The 25,839-nt window shown below is 56.8% G+C and overlaps 1 protein-coding gene across 1 annotated transcript; it reads right to left on the bottom strand.

Annotated features, from left to right (window-relative positions):
* Nucleotides 1-1,994: 1,994 nt before the first annotated feature.
* SORBS3 (sorbin and SH3 domain containing 3) lies at nucleotides 1,995-23,274 on the bottom strand (the record flags this gene model as incomplete). Its single annotated transcript, XM_084245971.1, has 21 exons — nucleotides 1,995-2,056; nucleotides 3,853-3,959; nucleotides 4,491-4,594; nucleotides 5,253-5,561; nucleotides 7,120-7,245; nucleotides 7,514-7,628; nucleotides 7,788-7,834; nucleotides 7,972-8,024; nucleotides 8,207-8,346; nucleotides 8,779-8,825; nucleotides 9,302-9,388; nucleotides 10,211-10,264; nucleotides 10,676-10,762; nucleotides 10,996-11,083; nucleotides 12,712-12,802; nucleotides 13,225-13,263; nucleotides 15,409-15,472; nucleotides 16,878-17,071; nucleotides 18,267-18,384; nucleotides 18,653-18,791; nucleotides 23,168-23,274. The coding sequence occupies 21 exons, from the start codon at nucleotides 23,272-23,274 to the stop codon at nucleotides 1,995-1,997; spliced, it is 2,178 nt and encodes a 725-aa protein (XP_084102097.1).
* Nucleotides 23,275-25,839: the final 2,565 nt, after the last annotated feature.

Raw genomic sequence — 25,839 nt, 5'->3', positions numbered from 1 at the left:
TCTGCCCGGAAAGGAAGTCTCAACCCTGATATCATTTATGAGGGCATCAGGGGATGCAAAGGAGCCAGGACCAGGATCCGAAACAGGCCAGTGGGCTCCTGAAGAATAACTCCACAGGACAGGCTAAACCTGCCAGCTTACCAGCAGACTGTGGTGAGGACAGGGATGAACAGAATGGATAAAGGAGTGCACGTAGGTCTTGTTCTTCAAGCTGCTATTTAACCACCTCTGGGCCTCAGGTCACACCCAGGCTCATGGAACCTGCTGGCCAGGTCACAGCCCTGTCACTCACAGACCCTCCCACTGGCCTGACAGACTATGCACCACCACCCCTTTCCACCCACCTGGGGTGGGGGCACCTTTAGTGACAGGCCTAGAAGACAGAATTGCCAGGATGAATGCTAAGAGGCCCAGCCCAGGACCTCCCAGAGCAGCCCTGACCCCACGCATTACCTTCCTTCTCCGGGGCCTCTGCACACAGCCTGCCTGGGCACTTGGTAGGCTTTGTGCAGAGAGGTGGCAAGTCATTGATAGGACCAGCATTTCATAGTGATGTGATCTAGACAAAATTTCTTGGCCTCCGTCTCTCCTCCTGTAAAATGGAATCATATCCTCCTGCTGGGACACTTAACATTAAAGAATTTATAGCACCTATGCCCGCTTAGCTTCCTAGCAGCTGCCACAGAACAGAGCAGCCAGCCCAGACTGATGCACTGCTGCCACGCCACAGCCACCACAACCCCAGGACTCTGAAACCCAGGGCAAGAAGTCACTGGCTAGCTGTGCCCCCCACTCCCAGTTCCCACAACTGACTGCTCAAAGACCTGAGCCCAAACAAGTAAACAAATGCTTGAGAGCTTCGGTGTGGAAACGGAGTCCGCAGAAGGAAAGCATTAGGAGCAGAACAGCCGAAATGTCATCTAGTCCAGCAACCCCACAGTGGCTCCAGAATCAAAACAGTCTGCAAACAAGGCTGCATTCAGCTCCTGTCTCTGGTTTCTCCCCACAATCAGTCTTGCCCTGGTCCATGTGACATTAGTTGTTCTCTTAACACTGCTGGTCAGACAGCTGCCCAATCCTGGGGGCTGCCCAATTCTGCCTGAGACCTGAGATCTTTAGAGCTAATGACAGTGCTTTTCCAGCCTCCCCTTACACACACACACACACACACACACACACTCAAGAGGAGGCCTCTCCCACCCCAAAGGAAAAGAACTGCAAGGCAGGTCCCTGGTATCCAGATTTATTGTACATTCTCTTCCAGGGGAGACTTAGGGGCTGGGCAGAGCTGGGAAGGGCAGTACATATCAGTCTCTCCTGCAGACATGTGGAAGAGGACAGTTCTCCAGACCCCCCCCCACCCCGGGCACTACAGCAGCAGGACATCTGCAGGGCCCGGCTCAGGGCTTGGCAGTCTCTGGGAAGAGGAGGCCTTTGCACAGAACTCTTGCCAGGCCTTGACTGCTAAGAAGGTGCTGTGTCCAACCCCCAAGACACTCCCAGGCTCAGCTGGAAGCAGGCAGGCAAGGGGTGGGGGCAAGCTGGAAAGGGGAGGAACCCCCTCCAGGCAGAGGCAGCCTTTGGTCTGTTAGGTTAGGAAGCTGGTCCTTGTTAGAGGAACCCCATGGGGGTGAAGCTGGGAGCTGGTCCCTGTTAGAGGAAACGCCATAGCAGGGTGGGGGTGGGAGACTCGGGGGTCTGGTCTCAATAAGGCTGGAAACCATCTCCACTTCAAAGCAGACCTCTATATTTGGGGAGTGGGGTAGGGGAGGAAATAAAAGGACTGTCAGAGGAATGCTTGTGAGTTGTGGGTGGGAATCAGTCCAGGGGGCTCCAGGGGGCTCCAAGGGAAAGGCTGTTGGAGTTGTCTGCAGATGCCAACAGTTCAGGTCCTGGGGCAAGAGGATGTGGGAGGGGGGTCCTCTCTCCCTCCCATAAGTGCTACTGCTCCCCACCCCAACCTGGCTGGACTCTTGAGTTGCCATGGAGACCACTCACACCGGGGCTACATAATTTCCAGGGAATGTTCCAAATTTCTGGGTTCTCCGGGAGACACCTGAGAGAGGAAAAACAGGAAGAGAAAGACACTTGGTTTTGTAACAGGACTCTAGGGTGGGGGAGGCGCTGCCCCTTGCTGGCCGTACTCAGAACTGCAGGTGGAGTCCCAATCCCGGGGAGGATTTGCTTTCCTCACCCCTGCCCCCGAGTGGCAGAAACTTAGAAGGACAAAGCAATACTTCCTAAATGCAGTACCAACCTAAGGACCTGGGCACTTGACTGTCTACACCTTGGCACACAGCACGGAATGACCCCACCCTGCCTTGGGAAAGCAGGGACATGGGAGGATGAATCACAAAGCTTACATCAGCAGGAACCCTACTGGTCTATAGTATGGCACCTCAATTTAGAGATGGGGTAGGTAGAGAGGAGGCCGAGTGAATTCCCCCAAAGCACTGGGCAGCTTGGGGCTAAAGAGGGACTAAAAGGCAGGCCTCTGGTCTCCTATAACCCCTAAGAAAATTGTGTCTTGAGGGTAAGGAATAGAGGAATATAAAATGAAATTGAAGTCCTGGGCCTTCCCTTTCCGCCCAGTCTAGCACCCTGACTTCCTGTGAGCACCCAAAGCCATCCTGCCCCCAGACCTTGCTGTTACTGTGCCCCCTGCCTGTAGTGCTCCCTTTTCCTCTCTGCTTCCTCAAATCCTTCCCCTGCTCTTCAAGGCCCAGTTCCCCCACTTCTTCTAGGAAGCCTTCCCTGACTCTCACCATGCAAAGTGACAACCACTAGCCAAGGGGCTACTGAACACTTGAAATGAGCCCAGGTGACTAAGAAACTGAAGATTCTGCTCCTGTCCTCTAAAAGCATTTGTGGCTTATACCACATAAATGGTGCTGTCCTTCTAGTCTATACAAATTTGCAACATTTTATTAGTAGTTGTAAAAAAAAAATCAAAAGCAGAAACCTTCAGAATAAAACTGGAATGCACTCCAGCCCACCCGTCTGCGGCAAGGGCCTTTAACAAGTCAGTGCTTCATAATCACTGGTGTGTGCAAAGCTTGGTCAGCAGCAAGGCACTGAGACTCAGAAGAGAAAGGGCAGCTGCCAGGTCAAGGAACTAACTGCCTCTGTGGCCACCCTTGCCCAGGGAGCGCCACCCCCCAAGTCAACCCTTCAGGTCCTGCAGCACTGAGGGAAGGGCTTCTGGCTGCTCCGGCCTCTGAGGACAACCCCATCCTCTGTAGCTGATGGCTGCGCAGGGCCTGCCCACCCTGGGAAACAGACCATGTGGACCCTGGTGGAAGCAGGCCCAGGCCAACCTGAGGCTTCCTGCATTAGTCCTTTGCCTGAAAGCCATTGGACAGGCCTGAGGACTAGGATCTTAATGTACTGCACTCCCTCTGGTTGGCTGGGGGAGGGGAGGGTGCAGGCCAGGGAACACAGGTGTGAGACCTGAATTTTTCCACCAGGAACTTAGCAACATGGAAAGAAGGACCCTGCACCCCCAACACTGCTCTAGAGGCTGAGTGTGCGGTGGGAAAGAGGAGGAAGGGGGAGTCCAGGGGTCAGGAACCCTGCCCTGAGGCTGCACTGACTTCATGGATGATCCTGGGTAGCCGATTTCCTCCCAGCTTGTCCCTCTTCAGGACAGACAACAGAGTGCTGGATTGGGGAAGCCCCAGTGCCAGGCCTTCCCAGTTGCCAGCCTAGAAGCTAAGTGGGGAGCGAAGAGGCCAGGAATCTTTGCTGAACCAGCACTGGCAGGCAGCAGCAGCCCACTTAAACCACCCCCCAGGGACCCTGAGATGGCCCCCTCTAGTCTGTCCCCGAGGCACACCTGGCAGGCCCACATACCCACAAACCAGCCGTCATCGCACTGCTGCATGACATCCACCCGGTCCCCCTCCCGCAGCTCCAGCTCATCCTCATTCTGGGGCCTGTACTGGTACATCGCCCGGTACCTGTGGAGACAGCATCATGGCACCCCCCGGAGTCCCCACCATCCCCAGACCAAGCTGGCAGAGTTCACACCCAAGTGTTGCCCCTTCCTCTGAGTTTCCCAGGGTCCCTCCCCACTCCCATGAGCCTAAGGCCCATCCCCAGGAATGGAGACTCCATTCCTCTCTGGAGGGGCTCCCTGTCCCTGAGCCCTAACCACCCAACCCCCCACCCCATTCCCCAGGGCCTTCAGGTCTGTTCTACCAACTCCCACACTTCTTCCACATATGCACTGCCCTCAGGACTGCAAACCCAGCAAAGGACCCGAGGGAGATTTGCTTGAAGGCCACAGGGCTGCTTGGAAGGTCAGGACACCCCTGAGAAGTGCCTGCTCCCCTGCTCCCCCATAAAAGACTTCCCCCCCATCATACATAAGTGCTGCAAGGACAAGCACTATCTATTGCTAGGAGTTCACAAATCCACGGCGCGGTGGGGGTTTTCTGGAAATCTGTGCACCTCAGGGCCCACCTGGAGCCCACGGCTGCAGTACTCACGGGGTCCAGTGTATCTGAGTGGTGTTGGGGGAGGAGGTCCCCACGTCCATGGCACGGCTGGAGCCTCCATGATGGGTCAAAGCTGAGGCAGGGGTGCCGAGACCCTGGAGGCCCACAGAAGGAAAGACGGCACAGGCAGGCATGAGAGAGATGGGAAATAGGCCGCCTGACCTACAGTGGCCGCGCCCACGTGGCACAGGCAGATCTGTTTGAGTATTTTACGTCACAGGGCTGGGAACTGAGGCCCACTAGGGTGCGGGGCTGATTTCTGAATGCCAGCATGGACAAAGTTTGTCCAGCCAGGGGTGAGGGGAGTTGGTGTGGCTGTATCTGGCTGTCCAGGTTTGCTGATGAGCAAGGAGTGCAGAAGCCTCACGAGCTCTCAGTCCAGGGTTCAGGGGCTATCTTCCACCCACCAGCTACTCTGTCCTACAGATGAGAAAACCCAAGCCCAGAGAGGGAAGTCTGCCTCAACGTGCAGTGTGGGAGATCAGGAGGCCAGGGCTGACTTTAGGGTCCCACCCAGAGCTGGCTGGCCACCCCATGCCTCTGGCTGCTGCTCAAGGGTCAGACCACCTGAAGGGTCTGCAGTCCACAAGGGCAGGGTGGGGCCCCATGCAAGCTTCCATCCGGAGCCCCCACTAGTCTATCCTGAGGCAGTCTGGGAAGAATTCCAAAGTGCAGCCCGTCCCAGGAATGGGGGTGTGTGGGGAGCAATGTTTAGCAGAGATGAGTTCTCCAGTCAGAGGTAGGTCACCTTACCTGGGCCTGGAGTTTAAGCTCCTGAGTTGGGGAGGAGAAGCCAGGGCGGCGGGGTGAGGTCCGGCCCCCCCAGTCGGTGTTGTCAGCTGTGCTTCGTAATTTTGAGGGGGAGCTGGGGTGACTGGCCAGGTGGGTGGCAGTCAGCTGGGGAGATGCAGGGAGCTGGGGGCCTTCGTCGCAGACCCGGAGCCGGGGCTCCCGGGTGACCTGCACGTAGCTGGCAGGGAAGATGCCCTGGCGCCCTGTGCCTGAGATGCGGCCCTCGTACCAGTTCTCATTCACCTTGCGGACCAGGCAGATGCGTTCGCCCTGGGTGGGGAGAAAGGAGCTGTGTCTGCAGGCCCTCCTGGGCTTCCACACCTGACCTGACATGTGGGTTGCCTCATTTAGACACAACATCTTGCTTAGAGGGGATCAGCAAGTTATGTGGAGGTCACACAGCTAGGAAGAGGGGGAGGCAGGAGCCAAATCCAGGCTGCCTGGGGGAGCAGGCAGATGTCTGCGCTCTGCCCACCAAGCAGTGCTGGGTTTAACCGAGGCCTGCCTCTATGGGAAGCCTATGGACATGTGTCCCCTGGCCAGGTCATAGCACTATCTCCCCCCAGAGCTCATAAGAAGCTCTGTACAAGCACCAGCCACCACTGCCAGAGGTCCTTATTCCTGCCTCCACCCTAGGGATCCTGTCCCCACTGCAACAAAAAACTCCCTGAGGGCAGCTGCAGCATTCTCGAGCTCACAGTTGGCTGATGTCAGCTGGGGTGGCCCTGGGAGATGATCTCCAGCCCTTTCCTGCCCACCACCCTCCATTCACCCACCTCCTCCCTGCTCTCTCCCTGGGGCTCGCCCTTCTGGGGTGCAGTCACTGGAAGCATTCATGGCCTCTGTCCCAAAAGTCAAACAAAGGGAGGCTGTTTCCTGCTTTCTAAGACATTTTCCAAACTTCCTTGACCATGATCCACAGTAAAAACTGTTTTTAATACTTTAAGTACTTTAATACCAAACACTCTAGCCAGTGGGCTGAGCAGCCTGCCTGCACTGAGAATAAGAAAAATGAAAGGAATCGAAGTCTTTAAATCCAAGGGTTCTGGCCAGTCAAGCCGTGATCCGTGTCTAACCACAGTCCTGCAGAATACACTACACAACTGTCTAAAAATTCACTTCAGAACCCGATACTGCTTCAACCATCATGTTGTGAAAACAAGGGACTTCCCACTTCCCGGGGGCCTCCCTGGTGGCACAAGGGGTCTCAGCACTATAAAGCACAAGGGATCTCAGCACTATCACCAGTCACTGCAGCCTGAGCTTGATCCCCGACTAGTGAGTAATTCACATGGCGCAGCAGACCTCTCCTGTCTCGCCCGCTTCTCCCCTCAGCAGTGTATTTCAGTAGATCTGCCTGTTCTGCAACCCACTCTGTCTCTAGTGAATCCTCTTATCCTCTGCCCCTGCACCTCTGGCCAATACCCTGGTGTTTGTATGCATAAATGAATAGAATGAATCTTTACAAAAAAAAAAAAAAAAAAAAAAGCAAGAGACTTCTCTGGTATCTACAATAAAAACTGTAAATTACCAATGAGTGAAGTATTTGAGAACTGCCCCAAAATTTGATAATGCCCTTCCTATATGGAAGGCATCTAGTATTTCTATTCCACCTTTTTGTCAAAAATGCTGATTGTGATCCTCACAGCCTACCCCAACCTACACAAAAAAAGCACAACCATTCTAGAAATTTATAGCCTTTCAAAAATGGGCTACACTGAGGGAACATATGCAGAGATTGGGCGGGAAGTTGCAATACTGGGTGAAGATGGGTACACCTAAATGTTTTCACCAGCCTCCCACTGCCCGCCTGGATGGCCTGGTGCACCTTGCGGAAGGACAGCTCCACCTCCAGATCCCCCTTGAAGTTGTACTGGGCCACGGCTTCCCCATACTCCAGCACCTGGTAGGTGGGGGGCTTGATGGGCTTGGGGATTTCATCTGCAGGCAGCACCTACCGGGAGAAGAGTCATGAAAAATATTACACCTGAGTATCAGCAGGGCACAAAGCTGGAGCTCCTAGGCCAGGACTTGTGGGGCCAAGGTCATGAATGAGGTTGCCTTGGCCCCTGTCCCCAGGCTCACAGTTTCAGACCTGAGGAAACCAGTGACATGTGAGCAGGAGAGGGCCCCACGGTCAAAGGGGGTCTGCACATTAAGTCTCTGCTAATGCATCTGCCTTCCTGCCAGGGCCCCTGCTCGCTCTGTTCCTCTCCACTCACCTCCACGTAATTGGCAGGGAAGATGCCCAGCCGGCCATGGTGCTCTCCCTCCAGCCAGTTCTTGTCCACCTCCTTGTGGATGTACACAATGTCCCCCTTCTTCAGAGTCAGCTCCCTGCAGCCCAGGGCAAGACATCCAACAAGCTGGGGTCCTCCTCCTTATCAGACCACAGAGTCCCCACCAAGCTACCCCACAGCCCCACCCCCCCCACCCTTCCCCAGAGTGCAGAGACCACCCCAGGCCTAGGGGAGGAGACAGCAGGACAACACTTACTTGGGGGACTGTGCCTGGAAGTCAAATTTGAGCCTGGCAGCCCTCCTCTGGGTATAAGGAGAGGAGAGGACAGAGCGGTTACCTCGGCAGGGCAGGTGGCAGGCTCAGAACCGCCGACCCCCCAACTCCCACCCACTGCAGACCCTCCTTGCACCCAGACCCTAGGGCTTCCACCCCCTCTTACCTTCTTCTCTTCCTTCCTGGCAGGGCTGCCCCCTCCTTCAGAGGCACTAGGGTCTGTGGAGAAGCACTACCTCAGCGGGAAGGCGGCTTCTGGGGTGCAGGGTCCGTGGCATTATGCCCTCCCCCCACCAGGGACAGGTGGGGGCTCTGGGCCCTTCCCGCCTCCCAAGGCACAAGCATATGTGACGCGTAGGGTGACCGTGTGGGTGAGAAAAGCGGCAGGAACTGGTCCTTACCTCGGGCTGAGGGAGGGTAGACAAAGTCCCTACGACCTAGGAAGGGGCTTCCTCCATCCGCCATTCTGTGGGGGCTCAGGGGCCGGGAGGAACCCAGGTAAAGTGCATTCGGGGTGCTGGAGCTCCAGGCTGAGGCTGGGCTGCGTGGGGACACAGCGAGTGAACTTCACACCCTCCCAGCTCACCCCACTACCTCCCTGACCATCCCACTGCACCCCGCTCCCAGCTCCCGCGCCCCCCGCCCCCCCAGCGTCTCCCAGATCCTGGGCTCGCAGCAGCCCGTCCAGCCTCCCCACGGCGGGCGGGCAAGGGCGCGGCCGGGGCCCGCGCGGGGAGTGCGGGGCGCCCCTCCCCGCGCCCCCACTCCCCGCGCCCCCACTCCCCGCGTCCCGGGGAGAGGCCCGCTTTCCCTCGGGCGCCCGGGGCCGCCCCCCTCCCCGGCGAGGAGCAGCGGCCGCGGCCCCCGCCCCGCCACGTCCCCGCCGCCCCCCGCCGCCCCCCGCGCTCACCCCGCCGCCCCCCGCGCTCACCCCGCCGCCCCCCGCGCTCACCCCGCCGCCCCCCGCACTCACCCCGCCGCGGGCCGCGCGGGCCGGGGCCGTCCGGGCGCCGGCGAGCTCTGCGCGGGAGACGGGCGCGGTCAGGCCGGGACGCGGGTCCCAGCGCCGCCGAGGCCGCCGCCTCCGGAAAAGTTCTCGGCGCCCAGGGAAGGCGGCGGGCGGGGCGGGCGGGGCGGGCGGGCCGCGGGGTCCGGGAGGGGCCGGGGGAGGAAACCGGGCGGCGGAAGGGGGCGGGCGGCCGGGGACGCCGCGCGGGGGCCGGGCCGGGGTCCCGCGGGCTGGATGGGGGCGGGGCGGGCGCGGCGGGGGGCGGGGGCGCCCCGGGCCCTCGGACGTCAGGCGGAGGCGGCCTGGAGGATTTTTCGGGGTCACCGGGGAAAGTCAATCCCCGGCTTTTCTAGAGGGCGGCGCAGACGGCGGGGAAGTCGGCCCGAGGACGCGCCCCGGGCGGTTGGGGGCGACCGGCCCCGCCAGCCGGCCCCCCCCGCCCCTCCCCGCCCCCGCGACCGCCAGGGGAGCCCCGGGAGGCCGCCACCTTGCGGGACGGCTGCCGAGTCTCAATGGCCCGCAGGTCCTTGTCCAGCTCCGCGCTCAGCTTGGCCAGCTCCCTCTCCAGCAGGACCTGGGGGGGCAGTGATGGGCAGACCCGGCCGTGCAGAGTCGGGGGCGGGCGCGGGGCAAAGCTCACTCGGGAGAAGCGCAGGACAGAGCGCCCGGCGCTCGGGTAAAGGGCAGGCTCAGGGCTCAGAGCCAGGGGCAGGCCCCCTGCCTGTGGCCCTGGGGAGGCATTTCAGGGCGTCTGGAGGGCGCCCCTGCCACAGCCTCTCACTGGCCCCTCCCTCCTGGGCCAGCTCGCCCCTCACCTAGACGGATGACATTCGCTTAATACTTACTGATGGCGCCTCAGTGCCACTTTTGTCAGTTACTTCCTTGTCCCCAAGCCTCGGGGCTCCCTAGTTCCTCTCCCAGGTGGTCTTCCACAGCCTGGCCTCCCTGTACCCAACCTGCTCCCCCTCCCGCTGCCCATCCCAGCTGGTGGTCACACATGCCTGTGCAAGAACACACCCTAGAATCAATCAATCTCTCTCCCGCCTCTGCCTCTGCCTCTGCTCCTCCCCTACCCCCTCTGCCTGGCCAAGCTCTTTGGAGGACCAGCTCCACCTCCAAGAATACTTCCTGACCATTCCAGTCCACACCCACCACTCCCTTCTCAGCTCTTGTGTTGGTCAACACACGTTTATCCAACACATGTTTATTGAATGCCTGTTGTGTGCCAGACACTGTCCTGGGCTAGAAAACTGTACAGGACTGGAGAGGGTCAGAGCTTTTGGTCTGTGGCCTTTGCCTATGGTCACCGGGACCAACATCACCCAGACTCTCCCTCATCCCTCTCTCCGCATTGCTGTGTCCCCTCCCACACACCCCCACTTCCCACAGTACTCACCTCAATGGGCTGGGAGGGTCTCTCAACAGGGTCGTCCACCAGTGGCTTCTTGGGCTAAGGGAGGGAAGAGCAAGTCAGAGGGCGTGAACCCGCTTTCTAAAATGCAAAGCTGGGGCCTCCCCGGTGGCGCAGCGGTTGAGCGCTGGGTTGTGAAGCTGCCCGCGGCCTCTGTGGCGCCGGTTCGATCCCCGGCTGCTCCCCGGCCACCAGAGGAGGGTCCCACATGGCGTGCAGACCTCTCCTGCCGCCCGCTGCTCCCCTCAGCAGTGTACTTCGGTCCTTCTGCCTGCTCTGCTCCCTGCTCTGGCTCTGGTGAATTCTCTCACCCTCCCGCGCTTCTGACTGTACCCAGTGCATGTATAAACAAAACAAACAAACAAACCAGCAAAACAAATAAATAAAGCATGCCTCTATAAAAAAAAAAATAAAAATAAAATGCAAAGCTGAGGGGCTGCACCCATTCACCTTTTGCCCAGTCTCTAATTCTTTCAGAAACTGATTCCAAGACTCTTCCGTCCAGATGTTGTCTGCCTTCTCTCTGCGTCTGTGTACCTACATGGAGGTGGGTGGGCAACAACTTGAGGAGAGGACACTGGTCAGGCTCAGAAAACAGACTCTGGGGTGATAGTCCCTCCCCTGTGCCCATTGGCGCCTCCTAAGCACTCTGGGCTCTCCTGGCTGCACCAAGTGGAAAGGGCTTATCTGTGCAGCTTCAGCAGAGGGGCCTGGCCAAAGAGCAGGGTGTTGGGGGAGGGGGGAGGTGGAGGGAGGTTCTGGCAAGCTACCTGATTTGGAGTGGGCACTGGAGAGGAAGATGCTCCAAGGTTAGAGTTGAAGGTGCGCCTAGGAAACTCTTCAGAGTTCCAGTTTCTTCTAAAGAAAGGGAAGGGAATCCCTTCAGTTTCCTTTGCAGAAACTGCAGTAGCCGTGAGCACACAGCTGCACCCCTGCCCACCTGCTCCAGGCTGTGGAAGCAGACTTAAGCACCTGAGTTCACATCCCACCTCCACCACTCGGCTGTGCGACCTGGCAAGTGACTGAACTCTGGAGCCTCAGGTTCAATACCATAGTGTGGAAATGATCCCCACCGTCATCAGGGTGTGGCGAGGCTTAGGTGAGGGAACAGAGGCGAGGCCCAGGAGGAGGCCTGACACATGCATCTGCTCTTTGAGTGGCAGAACCCTCCCGGTGAACTCTCCCGCAGTGGCATTCAGTCTGGGCCCACGGCTGTGGCTCTGTATGTTTGTACAGTTTTGAAGAAGGTGATCTCTCCAGCTGCCACTGTGCGTGGTCTTACACCCAGGCCCAAGAGTGTAAGACTACATCTTATTTCAAGGAGAACCGCGACCAGGGAAAGAGCCCCTGAAAGTCGTCTCTGCTCCCTCAGGGCACCGATGCAGTGAAGTATCCAGGGAGGCCTCGCAGCCCCCGGGTGCCCGCCAGCACATGGCCGCAGTCCCCTCCGGCGCACCTATCCTGGCTGGCTGTCATGCTCCAGCCTCTGCTGCGTCTGAAGCTCTTCTCCAAGTGCAGCACCTCAGCAACTTATCAAAGGACTGAATGTCTAATGGGGGAGTCAGGATCTGGTGGCTGTGACAATGACTCTATTCTCTATTCTCTATTTAGTAATAATGTTAGTCATATTAGTGATAAGGGGCACGGATTATGTCTTTTCTAATCTAAGGGAACTTTAGTCATAATTAAATCTGTACATTGGTGATGTCTGTGGAGACTTGCTATGTGCCTTGGTCCTACAACCACCCATGATCCCTGTTAACAGATGGGAACACTGAGGCTCAGGCTGCTGAAGCTGTGCAAGGTTACAGGGCTAATGGCAACATGTCAGCTTGATCCAGCTGAAGCCAAATCTCAAGCTCTTAGCCTCTGTGTAACTGATCATGTCGAGAGCCACAGCCAGTCATGGCTATGCTGATGAGGTGATCTCTCAAATTTCACTTTGCAAACAAAGCTCCTGGTTCCCAAGGTCACACTGAACCCCGTCAGCGCCCTGGCAGCCAAGGCTGGGCCTGTATGGACTACACAGACAAAAGGAACTGGATCCTTCACCTGGGTGTAGGGGAGAGGAAGTCCTCTCTCAGTGGATCTGGGAAGAAGCTTATGGTCTTCCACAGCCTTTATTTCCCTCAGGCCTCAGTAGATGGCCCACAAGTTAAAGCCGTGTGGGCTTCCCTACCCCCCCCCCCATTCCATGTGATCTGTGGATCTTTGGGGTACAGAGTTCCACTGCCAGTCAGAAGTGTCACAGGTGTTCCTGACCAGGAATAGGTGTATCCCTGCCTAGCACCCCACTTTGGCCCTGGCAGGGAGGGGAGTCTCTGCAGTAGTGGGGACCCTGCCAAGTGATAAGGGCTGTGAGAGGAACCAGATCAGACCTTGCCAGCTCTCAGGCTGCACTAGCTGTGGCCACCAGGGGGTGCCAGTCCTCAAAAAGGAATACAGCACCTTTTCCCAGACCCTGCCCCTTCCCCACCAAGGCTCACCCACTCAGAGAGGACTGGCCTGGCCTGGAGGCAGGTTTTTGCTGGAGCCCTGGATGCCTTGAGTCTGTTGATGTGGCGCTGCAGGAGCCCCCTGAAATAGAAGAAGACAGGCAGGGGGAGGGGGAGGTGAGCAGGGCTTGAGGGTGCCTGGGGGATCATTGAAGGTCTGGCACGCGTCTCCACCCACACTCCTGGGTGGCTTGTGGGAACTGGGATGGTGCTCCAGTCTACTAAATGTGGGCTTTGCACCAAGAGTTTTGCACACTTGACTAAATCTTCAAAACAACTCTGGGGTTGCTATATCCCCATTTTGTAGATGAGGCTAGAAACCCAGAGAAAACGTGGCCAGGGCTAAGCATTCTCTGCACAGCAAGCTGAGTTCCCATTGGAGCTCACCAGAAATGGACTATAAAAATGCAAGTTGAACTAAACCAACCAGGGAGCCCCAAAGCCAAGCATGGCTGCAGGGAGGGGCAGATGCAGGAACTAGGCGGGGCACTGGTACCTCCTCACCTTTGGGTGGTTCCTCAAAGGTCCAGTCCAGTTGCAGGTCTGCAGAATCAGAAAGGACAAGGTCAGGGAAGTGGCCTTGGCCGCTGCTCCCAGCCTCCCTCCTGTTTAGAGCAGGGGCCAAGGGGCTGAGTCAGGACCTCAAGAATGTCCCCAGGGAGGGCAGGAATTAGGAGGGCAGTTCTCAGGAGGGCCTGAAATGCCTCTGGCAGACTTAGGGACTGAGCAAGCCAACCCAACTGGGCAACAGACTTGCCCAAACCCTCCTGTTCCTCCCTGCCTGCGTTCCCATACACACCCTCTCCCTGACCTTTGCAGACCTGCCCACACCATGTCAGGCTGGTGACATTCCACTTCCTGTTCTTCCTATTTCCTTTTCTGCACCCTTTCCTAAATGCTTGTACTTCCCCACAGCCCAAACCCACTCCTTATGGTACCTATGACTTTTCAGGGTCTATGACTTTCCTAGGTATCTATGACTTTCCACTTTCAGGTACCTATGACTTTTCTAGGAAATGCACTTGAACAACCAACGCCTCTGACCTCCTTGGCATGCAGACGTGACACAGCAGCTCAACTTTAGATGAAACCAAAATGCCCCTCTTGAGATCGCACACCATCCTCTGGATCTTGGATTTTTCTGCTTTCCTTTGCAGCAAGCAGGAGGAACCCCACCGTCGGCAATTCCCCTTCTAGCTCAGCAGGCTTTCAGCCCCAGCACTCTTGCCCCTGCTGCTCTCATCAAAGACCCCAGTGACCTCCATGGCCAATGGTGTTTGACCATCAGCAGCCTATGTCACCGTGGGTGATTTCCTCCTTTTTAAATTCCTTTTTCACTTGGCTTCAGGGGACCACTTGGTTTTCCTCCCATCTCCATAGCTGCACCGACTCAGTCTGCTGTACTGGTTCCTGCTCACCTCCTGAACCTCTGAACTTCCACGTGTCTCAGTGCTCAGTCCTTGGGATCTTTCTCTCCATCTCACTAGGTGGCTTATCTAGTCCTCTGGCTTTAAAAATACCATCTAGTTCAGGGATATACAACCCTGGCTGCATATTAGAATTGCTTGGGAGCCTTAAATCAAAGTCTCTCCGAGTCCAGGTATTTCCATCTGCAGCTTAAGCCTCACCCTGGACTATAGATGTGGATATTAACTGCCTACTTGTCATCTCCACTTGGAAGCATGTCTAAAACTGAAAGCCCCTTAGACCAGCATTTAAGGATTGCAACTATTCTTCAATTTGCTCAAGTTTAAAGCCATCCTAACTGCCTTTCTTTCATGTCATGTCCAATCCCTCGGCAGACTCCCATGTCTCTGTCTCTGGAGTCCCACCATGCCGACGGTACTGCCTGGTCTGAGACACAAACGTCACTAAATTAAAGTCAGGCCTCCTAAGTGGTGCCCTGCTCCCACCCTGCCCCACCTTCTCTTCCCCACCTGCAGCCAGCGTGAGCCTCTGTAGCCCTCACTTGCCAGAGCATGTCTCTTCCGCTCAGAACCACCCAGCGGGTCCTCACTCTCACATAAAAATGCCCAAAGTCTTTATAATGGCCCTGAAGGCCCTCCATGACCTGGTCACCTGCGGCTCCATCCCCCACCTCATGTCCCTCTCACTCCAGTCCCGGCTCTGCTTGCAGCCCAAAACCAAAGTGCCAGCCTGCTCTGCCTCTGGGTCTCTTGCTCCCCCTGCTGGGCTGCTCTGCCCTGAGCCCACAGGGCTACCTCCACTCCCTGGACCAGCGGGCATGAGGTAGCAGCCTCCTTGCACAGACACTCCCTGGCCTTTTCCTCCCCAGCCCTAACATCGCCAGCCACATGAAACACTGATTTGTTCATTCTGTGCCTCGCTCTGGCCTAGAATGGATGCCTCACCAGGGCAGGGACATTCTTTGTTCCTTGTATCTTCAGCACCTAGCTTAGTGCTCAGCACCCAGATAAGTGCTCGATAGGTGGTCAAGGGATTGGCTGAATGAACAAATGAGTGACATCATGGCTTCCTAGCCATGAGAATGGCTTGGGGATCTGGGGGGTCGCTCCCATTAAGGGAGGAGATGTGGAGGCTCCTTCCTGTGGCTTGTTCTGGGGACCACTCTCCCCAAGCAGGTAAGTTCCCTTCCCCACTCCCTTCCTTAAGCCCCATAGGCTGAGCTCACTCTGGCCCGGAGAGGGCCCTGGGAGGGTGTCTCACCTGGGATTTTCCGGTGGATCTGCTGGAACATTCTCCGGTACCAGTCCCTGGGGCTGTCAACGCTCTGGGATTGGAGAAGACAAAATCAGGCTACCTTCCCAGCCACAGAAGCTTTTCCTTACTGAGTCCTTCCCTTGAAGTCCCAGGGAGTCGACTGCTGTGTTAATCTTTTTATTTTTTTAGTTTTTTAAACTTTCTTTTTTTTTTTTTTTAAAGATTCATTTACTTTTTTATACATACAAGCACTGGCTATAGGCCAGATGCGCAGGAGGGTGAGAGGATTCACCAGAGACAGAGCCGGGAACAGAACAGGCAGACTGACGAAATACACTGCTGAGGGGAGCAGCAGGAGAGACAGGAGAGGTCTGCCGCGCCATGTGGGTATCTCTACCACTGGCCCGCACTGCAGAGGCTGTGGACAGCTTCACAGCGCTGCATTCAACTGCCTGTGCCACCAGGGAGGCCCTGCTGTGCTAATCTTAATGACAGAACTTCATACAGCACTTGATGGATAAATAAGACATGTGGAAGGATCTCTATCAGTATTGCTCCCTAAGCTGTGAGATAGGGGGTGGTGTGCATTCTCTTTTATTTTCTATATTTCTAATGTTTCAACAAAGACCATGTGTTTCTATGTAATGACAACTATGAAAGGAAAACTAAATGCAGTCATGCAGGTGGGAAATGGTATTTCACATCCCTTGCCTCACCTAAGACTCACAACAGCCCCGGGAGGCAGGAAGGAGATGTTACCACTTTCAGTTTTAGATAAGGAGGTGAGCAACTAGAAGCAGGCAGCTAATTCACCAGAGGGCCTCCCCTTGTGGCGGCGCGGGCGGTTGAGCGCCGCACTGTGAAGCTGTCCACAGCCTCTGCAGCGCGGGTTTGATCTCTGCCGCCGGGCGAGAATCCCACATCACGCTGCAGACCTCTCCTGTCTCGCCCGCTGCTCCCCTCAGCAGTGTATTTTGTCAGTCTGCCTGGTCTGTTCCCCCTCTGTCTGGTGAATCCTCTCACCCTCCTGTGCATCTGGCCTGTACCCCGGTTCTTGTATAAATAAATAAATAAATAAACAAACAAACAAACAAACAAAGACAGTCAAGGGGGTAGGAGACAGGCAGGGCCCACCAAGCCTGGTATCCCAGACCTTTCCAAGCCTGCCATAGCTGGGCCCAGGGGCTCTGCAACTAAGAAGGGGCAGTGCCAGGGCCACTGCTGACAGTAATGGTTCTCCACCCTTGAGAACCTGAGGGGCATTCTAGAATCCCTCCCCCTGACACATTTGTATAACTCAGACACACAAGAGTGCCCATAACTTTAAAAGACTCAACATTTGCTAAACCCATTGTGGTTAAATCCCTGCTTTAGCCTGGAATGGTTGGGTACAAGGTCCCCACTTTAATTAACAGAAGCAGAGCTCAGCAGGTCACTGGGCTCCAGCCATCATTGAGCCCCAGCCCTGGACTCACAGATCGGGGTGCAATTGGCATGCCGCTCTCGTCCACTGGCCCGATTCCCTCATACTTGACCCAGCGCTTGTCCTGACGTTTACTGTCCTTGGTCCACGTGGCTGACCAATTCTGGGCATGCTGGGAAACAGGGATCTTCTGACTCCCAGATGGGTGACTCCCAGGGCCTGGCCAGGTCTGATACCAAGCAGGATCTGTGGGGTGTGCACAAGGGAGCATTAGCAAGGCGCTGGGGTCCACCTGATGTTGCTTGCCCCATTAGCTCCTCAGAACATTGATCCCTGTGGGTTCAAAAGTTTCAACATCTCCTTATTTGTTTAGAGTTGATGACGCAGACTCTATAAACCTCCTCCACAGGCCTCTGTTTGTTTATTTTTTTAGTTAAAATGAATAATGAAAATGGATTTTGCCTTGAGAAATCTGCGCCATTCCCTCCACCCACCCTCGTTTCCTAGAGTTATCCTCAAGGCTGGGAATCACTACTTGCAGAGAAAGCTACAGGCAGGGGAAGCAACAGGGTGTGGCAGAAGACACTGGGAGTGGAGGGGGCAGACCTGATTCAGATACACTCTGCTATGTGACGTGGTATCCACCAATCAACCTCTCAGTGCCCAGTTGCCACTGATATAAAAATGAGAGCAATCAGGGAGAGTCGCAGAGAGATAGTGTGTGTGACCAAGCCCAGCACAGTGCCTGACACATAGTAGAGCACTCTCAGTAAGGGACACTCATTCACAGACATGGCTACTGCGTCCTCAGCTTCCCCAGAGTCTTCAGCTCTCTGCTGTGTAGCAGTACAAGGGCTTCCAGGCAGGTGGACAAAGGTCCATCTGCTCTATCTCTGTGCCCGAACATCTCAGTCTGATTCCTCGCTGGGAAGATTCAATAATCATACCCTACCTGATCAGGATATCAAGGAATTAAATGAGATAAAGCTCTACAGTGTCCAGCACAAAGGGAATGCTCGATAAAGGATGCACCCTCGTCAGGATCTCCAAACACCATGGCTGGGTGACCGATAGGTGACCGGCAGCTGATGGGCTCTCAAGGTCGCCTCTCCAACCTTCTGCTGGGCTGGTGAGTCCAGCTAGGGCAGCTCTTAGGGCCAGCTTCAGGCCTCACTCCTTCTAGAACCAATATATATAATCGCATTCCCTGGCCCCTGCAGGCTTCCTTCCCCTGGCACTGGGGTAAGAGGAGGGTGGAAGAGGGGAGAAAGCTGTGCCTCCCACAGCCGGTTTCGCTCTCACAGGCCAGCAAGGGAGTTAGCTGAGCCCGAGGCAGAGGCCGGGAAGACCCCAGCCCCACCCTGCCTAATACATCATGTTGTCAGAAGGCAGTCCCGCCCCACAGAGGGTTCCTGGAGCAGGTTTTTGGGAGCAGACCCACCTGGGTGCCGGGAAGCATCCCTCCTCTGTGGGAAGTACCCATTGCACACGGTCCTGGGCGCAGGGTCGTGGAACTGGAAATTAAGGGTGTTGGAGCCACCGTTCCGGATCACAGGCACCTGTGTGGAGGGGCCAGGAGCAGCAGCTCAGGCCCAGAAGATTCCACAGAAGGATAGGACGGGTGGCTACCAGGACAGCCCACACCCCATGGTGAGGGCTCCAAGGTCAGCCTGATTCTTTTGCAGGGAAACCAGCAAGGCCCTTTGGTGCGATCCTCTGACCGCCCCCCTCCCTCTTTTCTTCCTTTAATCCGCTGGCTCCCCCAACTGTCCTGCAAGTCCCCTGCCAACTGTGGGCCCACAGCACACCCTTCGCCATCTCACTCACCCGTGTGCCCCGGGAGGAAGACCCTACGTGGGCCTGGAGGTGGCGGGGAATGAAGTCATCCAGGCTGAGCCCGGCAGGGAGGCTGCAGGGAGGGGCCTGCATGCTCGGGTCAAGGTTGGAGGGCTCCTCTGAAAGTCCTCTGTGGGGAAGAAAAGAAGGGAAACCTGCTGGGCCTGGGCCGCCAGTGCCCTCTGGGCTTGACCACAACCACCAGTGGCGGAGGAGGGGATGGCTGTGGGAGGGGGTCAGGGCCAGTGGGGTGGGTGCTCAAGGACCCAGGAAACAGGCCACTGCGGGCACCCGCCTGCAGGCTGCCCGCGCAGCTCCCAGAGGCACAATGGGCTGCTTGTTAGGCCTCAGGCAGGAGCTCCGTGGGAGTGGGGGAGGGAGAGGCCAGGCCTGGAGGGGGGAGGCTGGCCAGGAGCAGGTCTGCTGGACAAAGCCTCGGGCACACAGGCCTACTGGCCAGCCCCACTGGGGTTCTCACTGCACATTGTGGCCGGCTCCCCCAGAAGGGAACTTGGGCAGCTGGCCAGGAGGGCCTGGGCACACGAGACTTTGTTTCAGTTCCCTCTGCCTCCCCCAGGCTGTGAGCGCATCTGTATGTCTGTGGGCACAGGAGCTTACTCAGGCCCTAAATCAGCAAGGCCAAATGTCCACTGTGTGACAGGACCAGGGTTCCTGGGGGGGAGAGTGGGCAGCCACTTCCAGGCAGCAGCAGCCACGCCTTTTGAGCTCAAAGCAGTATTGGCTCCCTTGTCTGGCCTCCCTCCCTGCACAGAAGGCTCCCCTCAGGGTGCCCATGAGGGGTGGAGGTAGGAAGCAGAGCAGCGGGCAAGCACAAAATTGGACTTTTCATGGAGGGACAGTGCTGAGTACCCCCCTCACACACACACCCCCCACTTTTCTACGCCTCCAGTCCAGTTTTTGAACAGAGCGTCTTCTCCAACAACACCATGCCTAATGGCCAGCTGGCTTTTTGCCCCATCCAAACTTTAGGTCGGCGCAAGGGGCTCCGGGCATCCAGAGATGGAAGCAGTTGGCCTGCCCTACAGGGCTTTTCTCCCCGAGAACCCCTCTCTCCTACCTGTGCTATTTGACTGGGCCAGAGGCTCAGCCAACCTGTGCTGTCTTCTGGGGCTTGACCAATCCTGGCACTTGTGTGACTGGAACCTGGCGCTCAAGAGGGCCTGCAGGGCCTGTTAGGTGCTGTGTGTGGTAGAGTGTAAGCACAGCGCTGGCAGTGGACGTGACCATGTTAGGTACAGCCGGAGGGTCATGTGAGCAGCATGGGGGCTGAGGGTGCCAATAGGTCAGCTGACAGGGGTGGGGTTTGTGTGCAGCCGCCAGTCATATGAGCCACACAAGCGTTCTGGGGGACCAGAGGGGATGAAAGTACAATAGAGGGCTGTGATTATTCATCTCCTGTACCCAGTTCCTGATAGGGCTTTGCGGAGCTGGAGGGTGTAGACAAAGCTGGGGGCAGCCCTCTGCCTCTGCTCTGAGTGGGAATTCCTTCAGGTATTTGAATGACCTGCTGGGGACAGCTTTTTCATGCCCATCACTGGCTGTGGGGGGAGTGGAGGGCTGAGGCCGGGGAAGGGTTGCTCACAGCTGGATTCAATTAGGGCTCCTACAAAAAGCAAAACATGCAGACACACCCCAGTTCCTGCTCTCCCTCCCATGAAGGGGAAATTGAGGCAGGGGAGAGTGGCAGCACAGGTCAGGGGAGGCTGGTTCCTAGCAGCAACCCCTCCCCACCCAGCTGACTGTTTGAGGCCAAGATGCCTGGTCAGCACCAGCAGTCCCAATCATCAGCTGACCAGAACCTCCTTCCTTAGCCTCAGGGTGCCACCCACCCTGCTATATTGGGGGGAGGGGTGGACCTGCCCTCTCTAGGATGAGGTGAGCAGGAGGTACTCCACACCACCCAATTTTCCGGGGTTGCTAATTCTTGGTGGCCTATTCTGTCCTCTTGCAACACTGCTCCCTGCAGTGCCTTCCTCCTGGGGCATGCAGGGGTGGATGGGGAAGGGTAGATTGGGTTTTTCTCCTGGCAATCCTGCCAGCAGACATGAAGGAGGACTTTACACAGAGATGGAGGCCAGGGGAATTGGCCCCACATCTGGAAGAGCGCAGAGTGTGACAGGAAATCTGGGGAGTTCTCCCACAATTCTGTTGGTCTTCTTCACCCCTGCAGCTCCACAGGGTGCAGTAATTCTTGCTGCAGTAGGCAGACTCTATGCCGCCTCCAAGTATTGCCCTGAACTTGGTGCCCCGGTTCTAGGCACTTTTCCGGGCATTTTCCAGCTGCAAGCCCACGTGGGCATGGGCAGGTTTCTGTCAGTTTCACCTTTCCTGAGATTAAGGGGTTCCTCCCATCTCTTCCACCCCAGCATTTAGGACGAAGACCCCAGGGAGAGAGGCTCTCCGCCTTCCTGCCTCCACCCGCCCGCTCTCCCTCGAGACACCTACCTTCCCGGGCGAGCAGGTGGCGGGCGCGCAGGAAGGCCGGGAGGGCAGGAGCATCTCTGCCAGGCTCCTGCCTGGCTCGGCGGCGGCGGGTCCCCGCGCAGGGAGGGCAGGGAGAAGTCGGGGCTGCGCCGCCCGCCCTCGTGACCCGGTCAAGGCCGGTCTGCTAGGCGGGACGCCCGCGGAGGGAGCGGGCTCGACGGGGCCAGGGGGCGCGCGCTGGCCTGGCCGCGCGGGCCGGGAGCTGGCGGGGCCGTCTTCCTGGGACCGGGACTGCGGCTGGGGGTGGGGTGCGAGCCGGAGACTCCCTCTCCCGCCCGCGGGGCGGGGGCTCGCGCCGGCCGGCCGGGGGCGCGCGAGTGCGCTCCGTCGGGGCGCGCCGCGGGGAGGCGGTGGCCGGCTGCCGAGAGGGCCGGCGGGTGGTGAGTCGGCGCCGGGAGGGGCCGCCGAGGGTCCCCTGGGAACCCGCTCTGGTTTCCCAGCTGCCCTCCCGGCCCCCACCGCAGAGCCGGCGTCGGGGCGGGGGGCAGAGGGGCCAGCGAGCGCCGCTCAGAGTTTCCAGCGACTTTTCCAGCGAGGGGGAAGGAGCCGCTGCACGGCGGGGCCAGGGTGGAGGGCAGGAACCGGCCGCGATTAAAGGACGCGGGTCGAGCCAGCGCTGATAGGGAGTCGGCGGCTCGGCGAGGCCGGAGACGGGACGGAGATGCAGACAGACTGGGGCCCAGATAAGGGCGCCCCCCAGGCAGAGCTGCCCAGTGGGCTGAATGAAGGCCCCACCGCCCCTCCCAACTTGGGGAGAGAGAATTGGTGCTTGCGCAAGCGCGTCCGGACGTGTGCAAACAAACACACGCGCGCGTGTGCACGGGCAAGGCGGCTGACGCTCACACACGTGCAAGCCCCGCGGGGGACAGCCCGGCCGGAAATCAGGGCTCTGGGCGTGCCGCGGCCCCGAAGAGGATGAGGGTGGGGCTCCTTTGGCAGGGATGGGGTTCGTAGGGTCTCGGTGTTCCCATACACCGTTTTTGTTTTGATCTCGCTGCTTTTCCGCTGTTCCCGCGGCTCTGACACCCGTCCCCAGGGCCTGCGCCCATTGGCTTCCGAAGCCCTGGCCCTTCTCCTCCCTCGAGCCCGGGGGGCGGGGGGGGGGGGCGAGGAGGGGCGCAGCGGCCCCCGCCAGCTGGAGGGAGGGAGGTGCTCGCCGAGTGTTGACTGCAAATGGAAAAAACGCTCTGCAGTTCTGAGCCCTTGACTTGGTTCTGGGACCTCAAGCCCCAAACCAACCAAACAGTAAATAGTTACTGAGCAATTTCCGACCCATTTTGGGAGCGATCAATTATAGATGATGAAAGCATTTATTGCATACCGACCGCGCTGGAGAGTGGCGCCCTAGGGAGCCTCTCGGAGAGTTTTCCCAGCGCGCAACTCCAAAGTTGGAAAGGAAATGGAGAAAAGATGAAACCATTTAAGCCCCCACCGCTGTTGAAGCTAGTAACGTTATCGTCTCAGTTCAGTTCAAAGAGCTCTCCTGGTTGTGGTGAGCCGGCTTGAAACAATACCAGATGGAAAAAGCGGAAGGAGGAAATATTTGGGGGTGGGGGGAGCTTGGGAGAGCTGGGCAACCCGCTCTGGGTGCCTGTGGGGCCGCGGTGTGGAAGTGGGCCATGGCATGCATGCTTGGAAGCAGAGCCAATGTTTCCAAGGAAGAGCTTTTAAGTGATTATGGAAGGTCCAAGGCTGCCAATTGTGGTGCAACTTTGTAGGGGCAATGATTGCAGTGGGCAGGAGCGGAACACGATCACTTTTAAACTTCCTTCCAAGAACCTAAATTTCTCCAGAAAAGCTACAGGGGTGGGGAGGGCATGGGTAGTCCCTGCCCACAGAAGACAGCTGCAGGAAGGAGTATCCAAGCTCTGGGACTTCCCGAGGGCAGGCAGTAGTGCATTTCCCCTCCCCAAAGCTTGGCTACTTTCTTCTCCCCCAAGCCCCGTCCCTCCCTCAGAGACAAAACACGTGCCCTTTTCCTTTGACACCAGTTTTTCCCACCTGGCAGGATCCTCGCGACTAAGAAAGGCCACATCTCTTTCATTTTCTTCCTTGTTATTCAAAGATGATGAAGCTGAAGATCTTCCAACTCCAGGAATCCTGGTCATACCCTCTCACCAGCAGCGAACACGTCTCTTATTCAATAGGGCTCTGACCTGGACTCCAAGATAAATATTTAATGTAGAGGGTGCAGCTGAGCTGACAAAGGTTCCAACTTCCTGTTCCTCACAGGGGGAGGTGGCAGTCGTGGCCAAGGAGCTGGGGACGGGCTACCAGTTCCATCTCTATGGGAATAGGAAGTCCAGTCAACAGCTCTGTAGGAGGGGGGGTAGGCTCTATAGTGTGGGGAGACTAACCCTTAGCTACTTTGACTCCGCGGGTCCACTGAGGCCTGGGCCATTCTGGACTTAGCACCTCCTCTCTTGGGCCAGAACCAGCTCTGTCTCAGTTGGGCTTGCTCTCCCTCCCAGAGTTTTAGGCTAGATCTTGGACCATGGAGGAACTCAAACACGATGATTCCATCATATTCCACAGTGCCCCTCAGAAGAGGATGAGAGTTTGGTGGGAGTGTAGAAGTTAAGGAATTTACCGACTCTTCCTTTTCTGCCCATATTTAATGGGAGAAGAATCTCTCCTCTTTAGAAATTAGGAGATTAAGGGGTGGAAAATCCAGAGATTCAGCCCAGACCCAGGTGTCTGATTTCTAAGCTCCTCCCTGCAGCCTCAGCTCAGCTTGCTGCTGGCCTGCCCCCAGAATGGTTGGCAAGGCTTAGGGAGAAGCTGGGGATAGGGCAGGCTGTCCTAGGTGACCTGGCTGCTGTCAACAACAGGGTAGATTCCTTTCATCCCAGGCACTGTCTCCTCTGATTCCCTGTCACCAAACTGGGACCTCCCTCCCTGTGACACTTTTTTTCCGGTTCTGGCACTTTTGTCAGGGGCTGCCTCAGCCTTTTCAGCGCCACCTGAGCCATAGTAAACACAGTTACATAACTGCTCTGTTTTTCCTAGTTATCTGATCCCCTCAGCAGTATGCCCCACCCCCTACCCTGCCCCTGGAGGCTGCCACCCTTTGTTCTGAGGATAATCCCCCAAGAGTACCCAAGTCAACAGAGGTTTGTCCACACCTACCATCCTAAAGGGTGATTAGCAGAGAGACTACCAATAGAGGCTGGGGCTCTTCACACAGAGGGAAGAGGGTGCTGTTCACACAGAAACACAGGTCATTGAAGACCAACCTTTGTCACCAAGAGGGAGGATGGATGGAAAGCACTTAAGTAGCTTTTAATTTTGAGTAGGATGAAGAGACAACTCAGTTATCTTTCTCAAGTGGGAAAAGAGACATAACCCTGAACTCTTAGTTCTTGAGGAGTGTCTTTAGCTAGTTCTGAAAATTGACTGTCGTGCTCCAAGATCTACCCTGAGCACCAAGTGGCTTCCAGGCTCTGTGCCTCAGTTCCCCATATTAGACAAAGGAAAGGCTGCTGCTATTCCTTCTCTCCTCCACAGGCCTGGATGAACCCTGGGTATAATCCCTATTAAGCTTTCAGCAGGCTTTGGTTTGTGCTATCTTTAATGCGTCCTACCCGAGTGTGAGCTGGCGGAGAGCCAAAATGGAGAGAGCCCCCAAAGCCCACGTGTCTGCCTTTTGTATCCACCTGGCTGCTTAACCCCACCCTCAGGTCCCAGCCACCTTCCCTTGGGTGGTGATGGGATTTGGAGTTCCCAGTGTCTTTGGCTTTGACCTGGGGTGGGGGTGGAGTCCACAAAGCCTATATGGAATTTGCTTTGGGACATCCTTTTCCCCCTAACACTATCAGAGAAGTGCATTCTTCCTTCCAGAAGAACTGAGCAAGCCGTCCAGAATGGCTTAGAAAAGAAAAGCCTCCTTTTGGGGAGTCTGGACCTCTCTAGAGGGGCAGATTAGAGTGCCCCTGGATACAGAATTGCAACCTACCAGATGCACCAGTACAAACCTGTACTGTCTCATCCCCTAGGTTCTATCCCTTTCTTCTGTGATTCTACATCCTGCTGATGTTGCCAGCCAAACCCCACTGATGGCCCTTGTCTATGCGGCTCATAAGAACAGAAAGAAGGTTTAAAGGGCCCTCTGCAGCTGACAGTGGGATGACCTGACACTCCTGGAATCCAAAGGTTTGGTGTGGTCACTCTGCGGGAGCTCTGTGAGTGAAGACAGCCACCACAGGTCGAGGGCGAGGGTGGTTGGCATTGGGGCTGGGTGCCAGGTATGCGAGGATGAGCTGTCAGGCTGCCTCACTCAAATCTTTCCACAGCACACCAGGAGGTAGCAGGCATGTATTCAGGGTTCTCAATATCTATCCCATCTGAACCTGAAGGCTGTCAGAGAACCCGGCCTTTGTCCCGGGCACCCAGCCTGTCACTGAGAAAGCTTTCACACTGACGTGGCATCAACCAGTTCTCTGCGCTCCCTCCTCTTACAGATGAGCTGACAAGCACAATGCGCAGATGAGGTGTCTTTGAGAACTGAACTGGACAAACCTTCTAGTTCTCAGGAAATAAAAGAAGAACAAATGGTTGTCAGCTCTTCAGAAAGCCAGTTTATAAGGGAAGGATAAGTAAGTGATGACCTCAGAGGGAAAACCCAGCCAAGTCAATTCAGCCACAAAGAAGGGCACGGACCAAGAGCTGGAAAA

The sequence above is a fragment of the Talpa europaea genome (assembly GCF_964194135.1).
Source record: "Talpa europaea genome assembly, chromosome: 10".
Taxonomy (NCBI): Eukaryota; Metazoa; Chordata; class Mammalia; order Eulipotyphla; family Talpidae; genus Talpa; species Talpa europaea.
The sequence above is the reverse complement of the archived record's forward strand: the minus strand, read 5'-3'. Positions and strand labels throughout refer to the sequence as shown.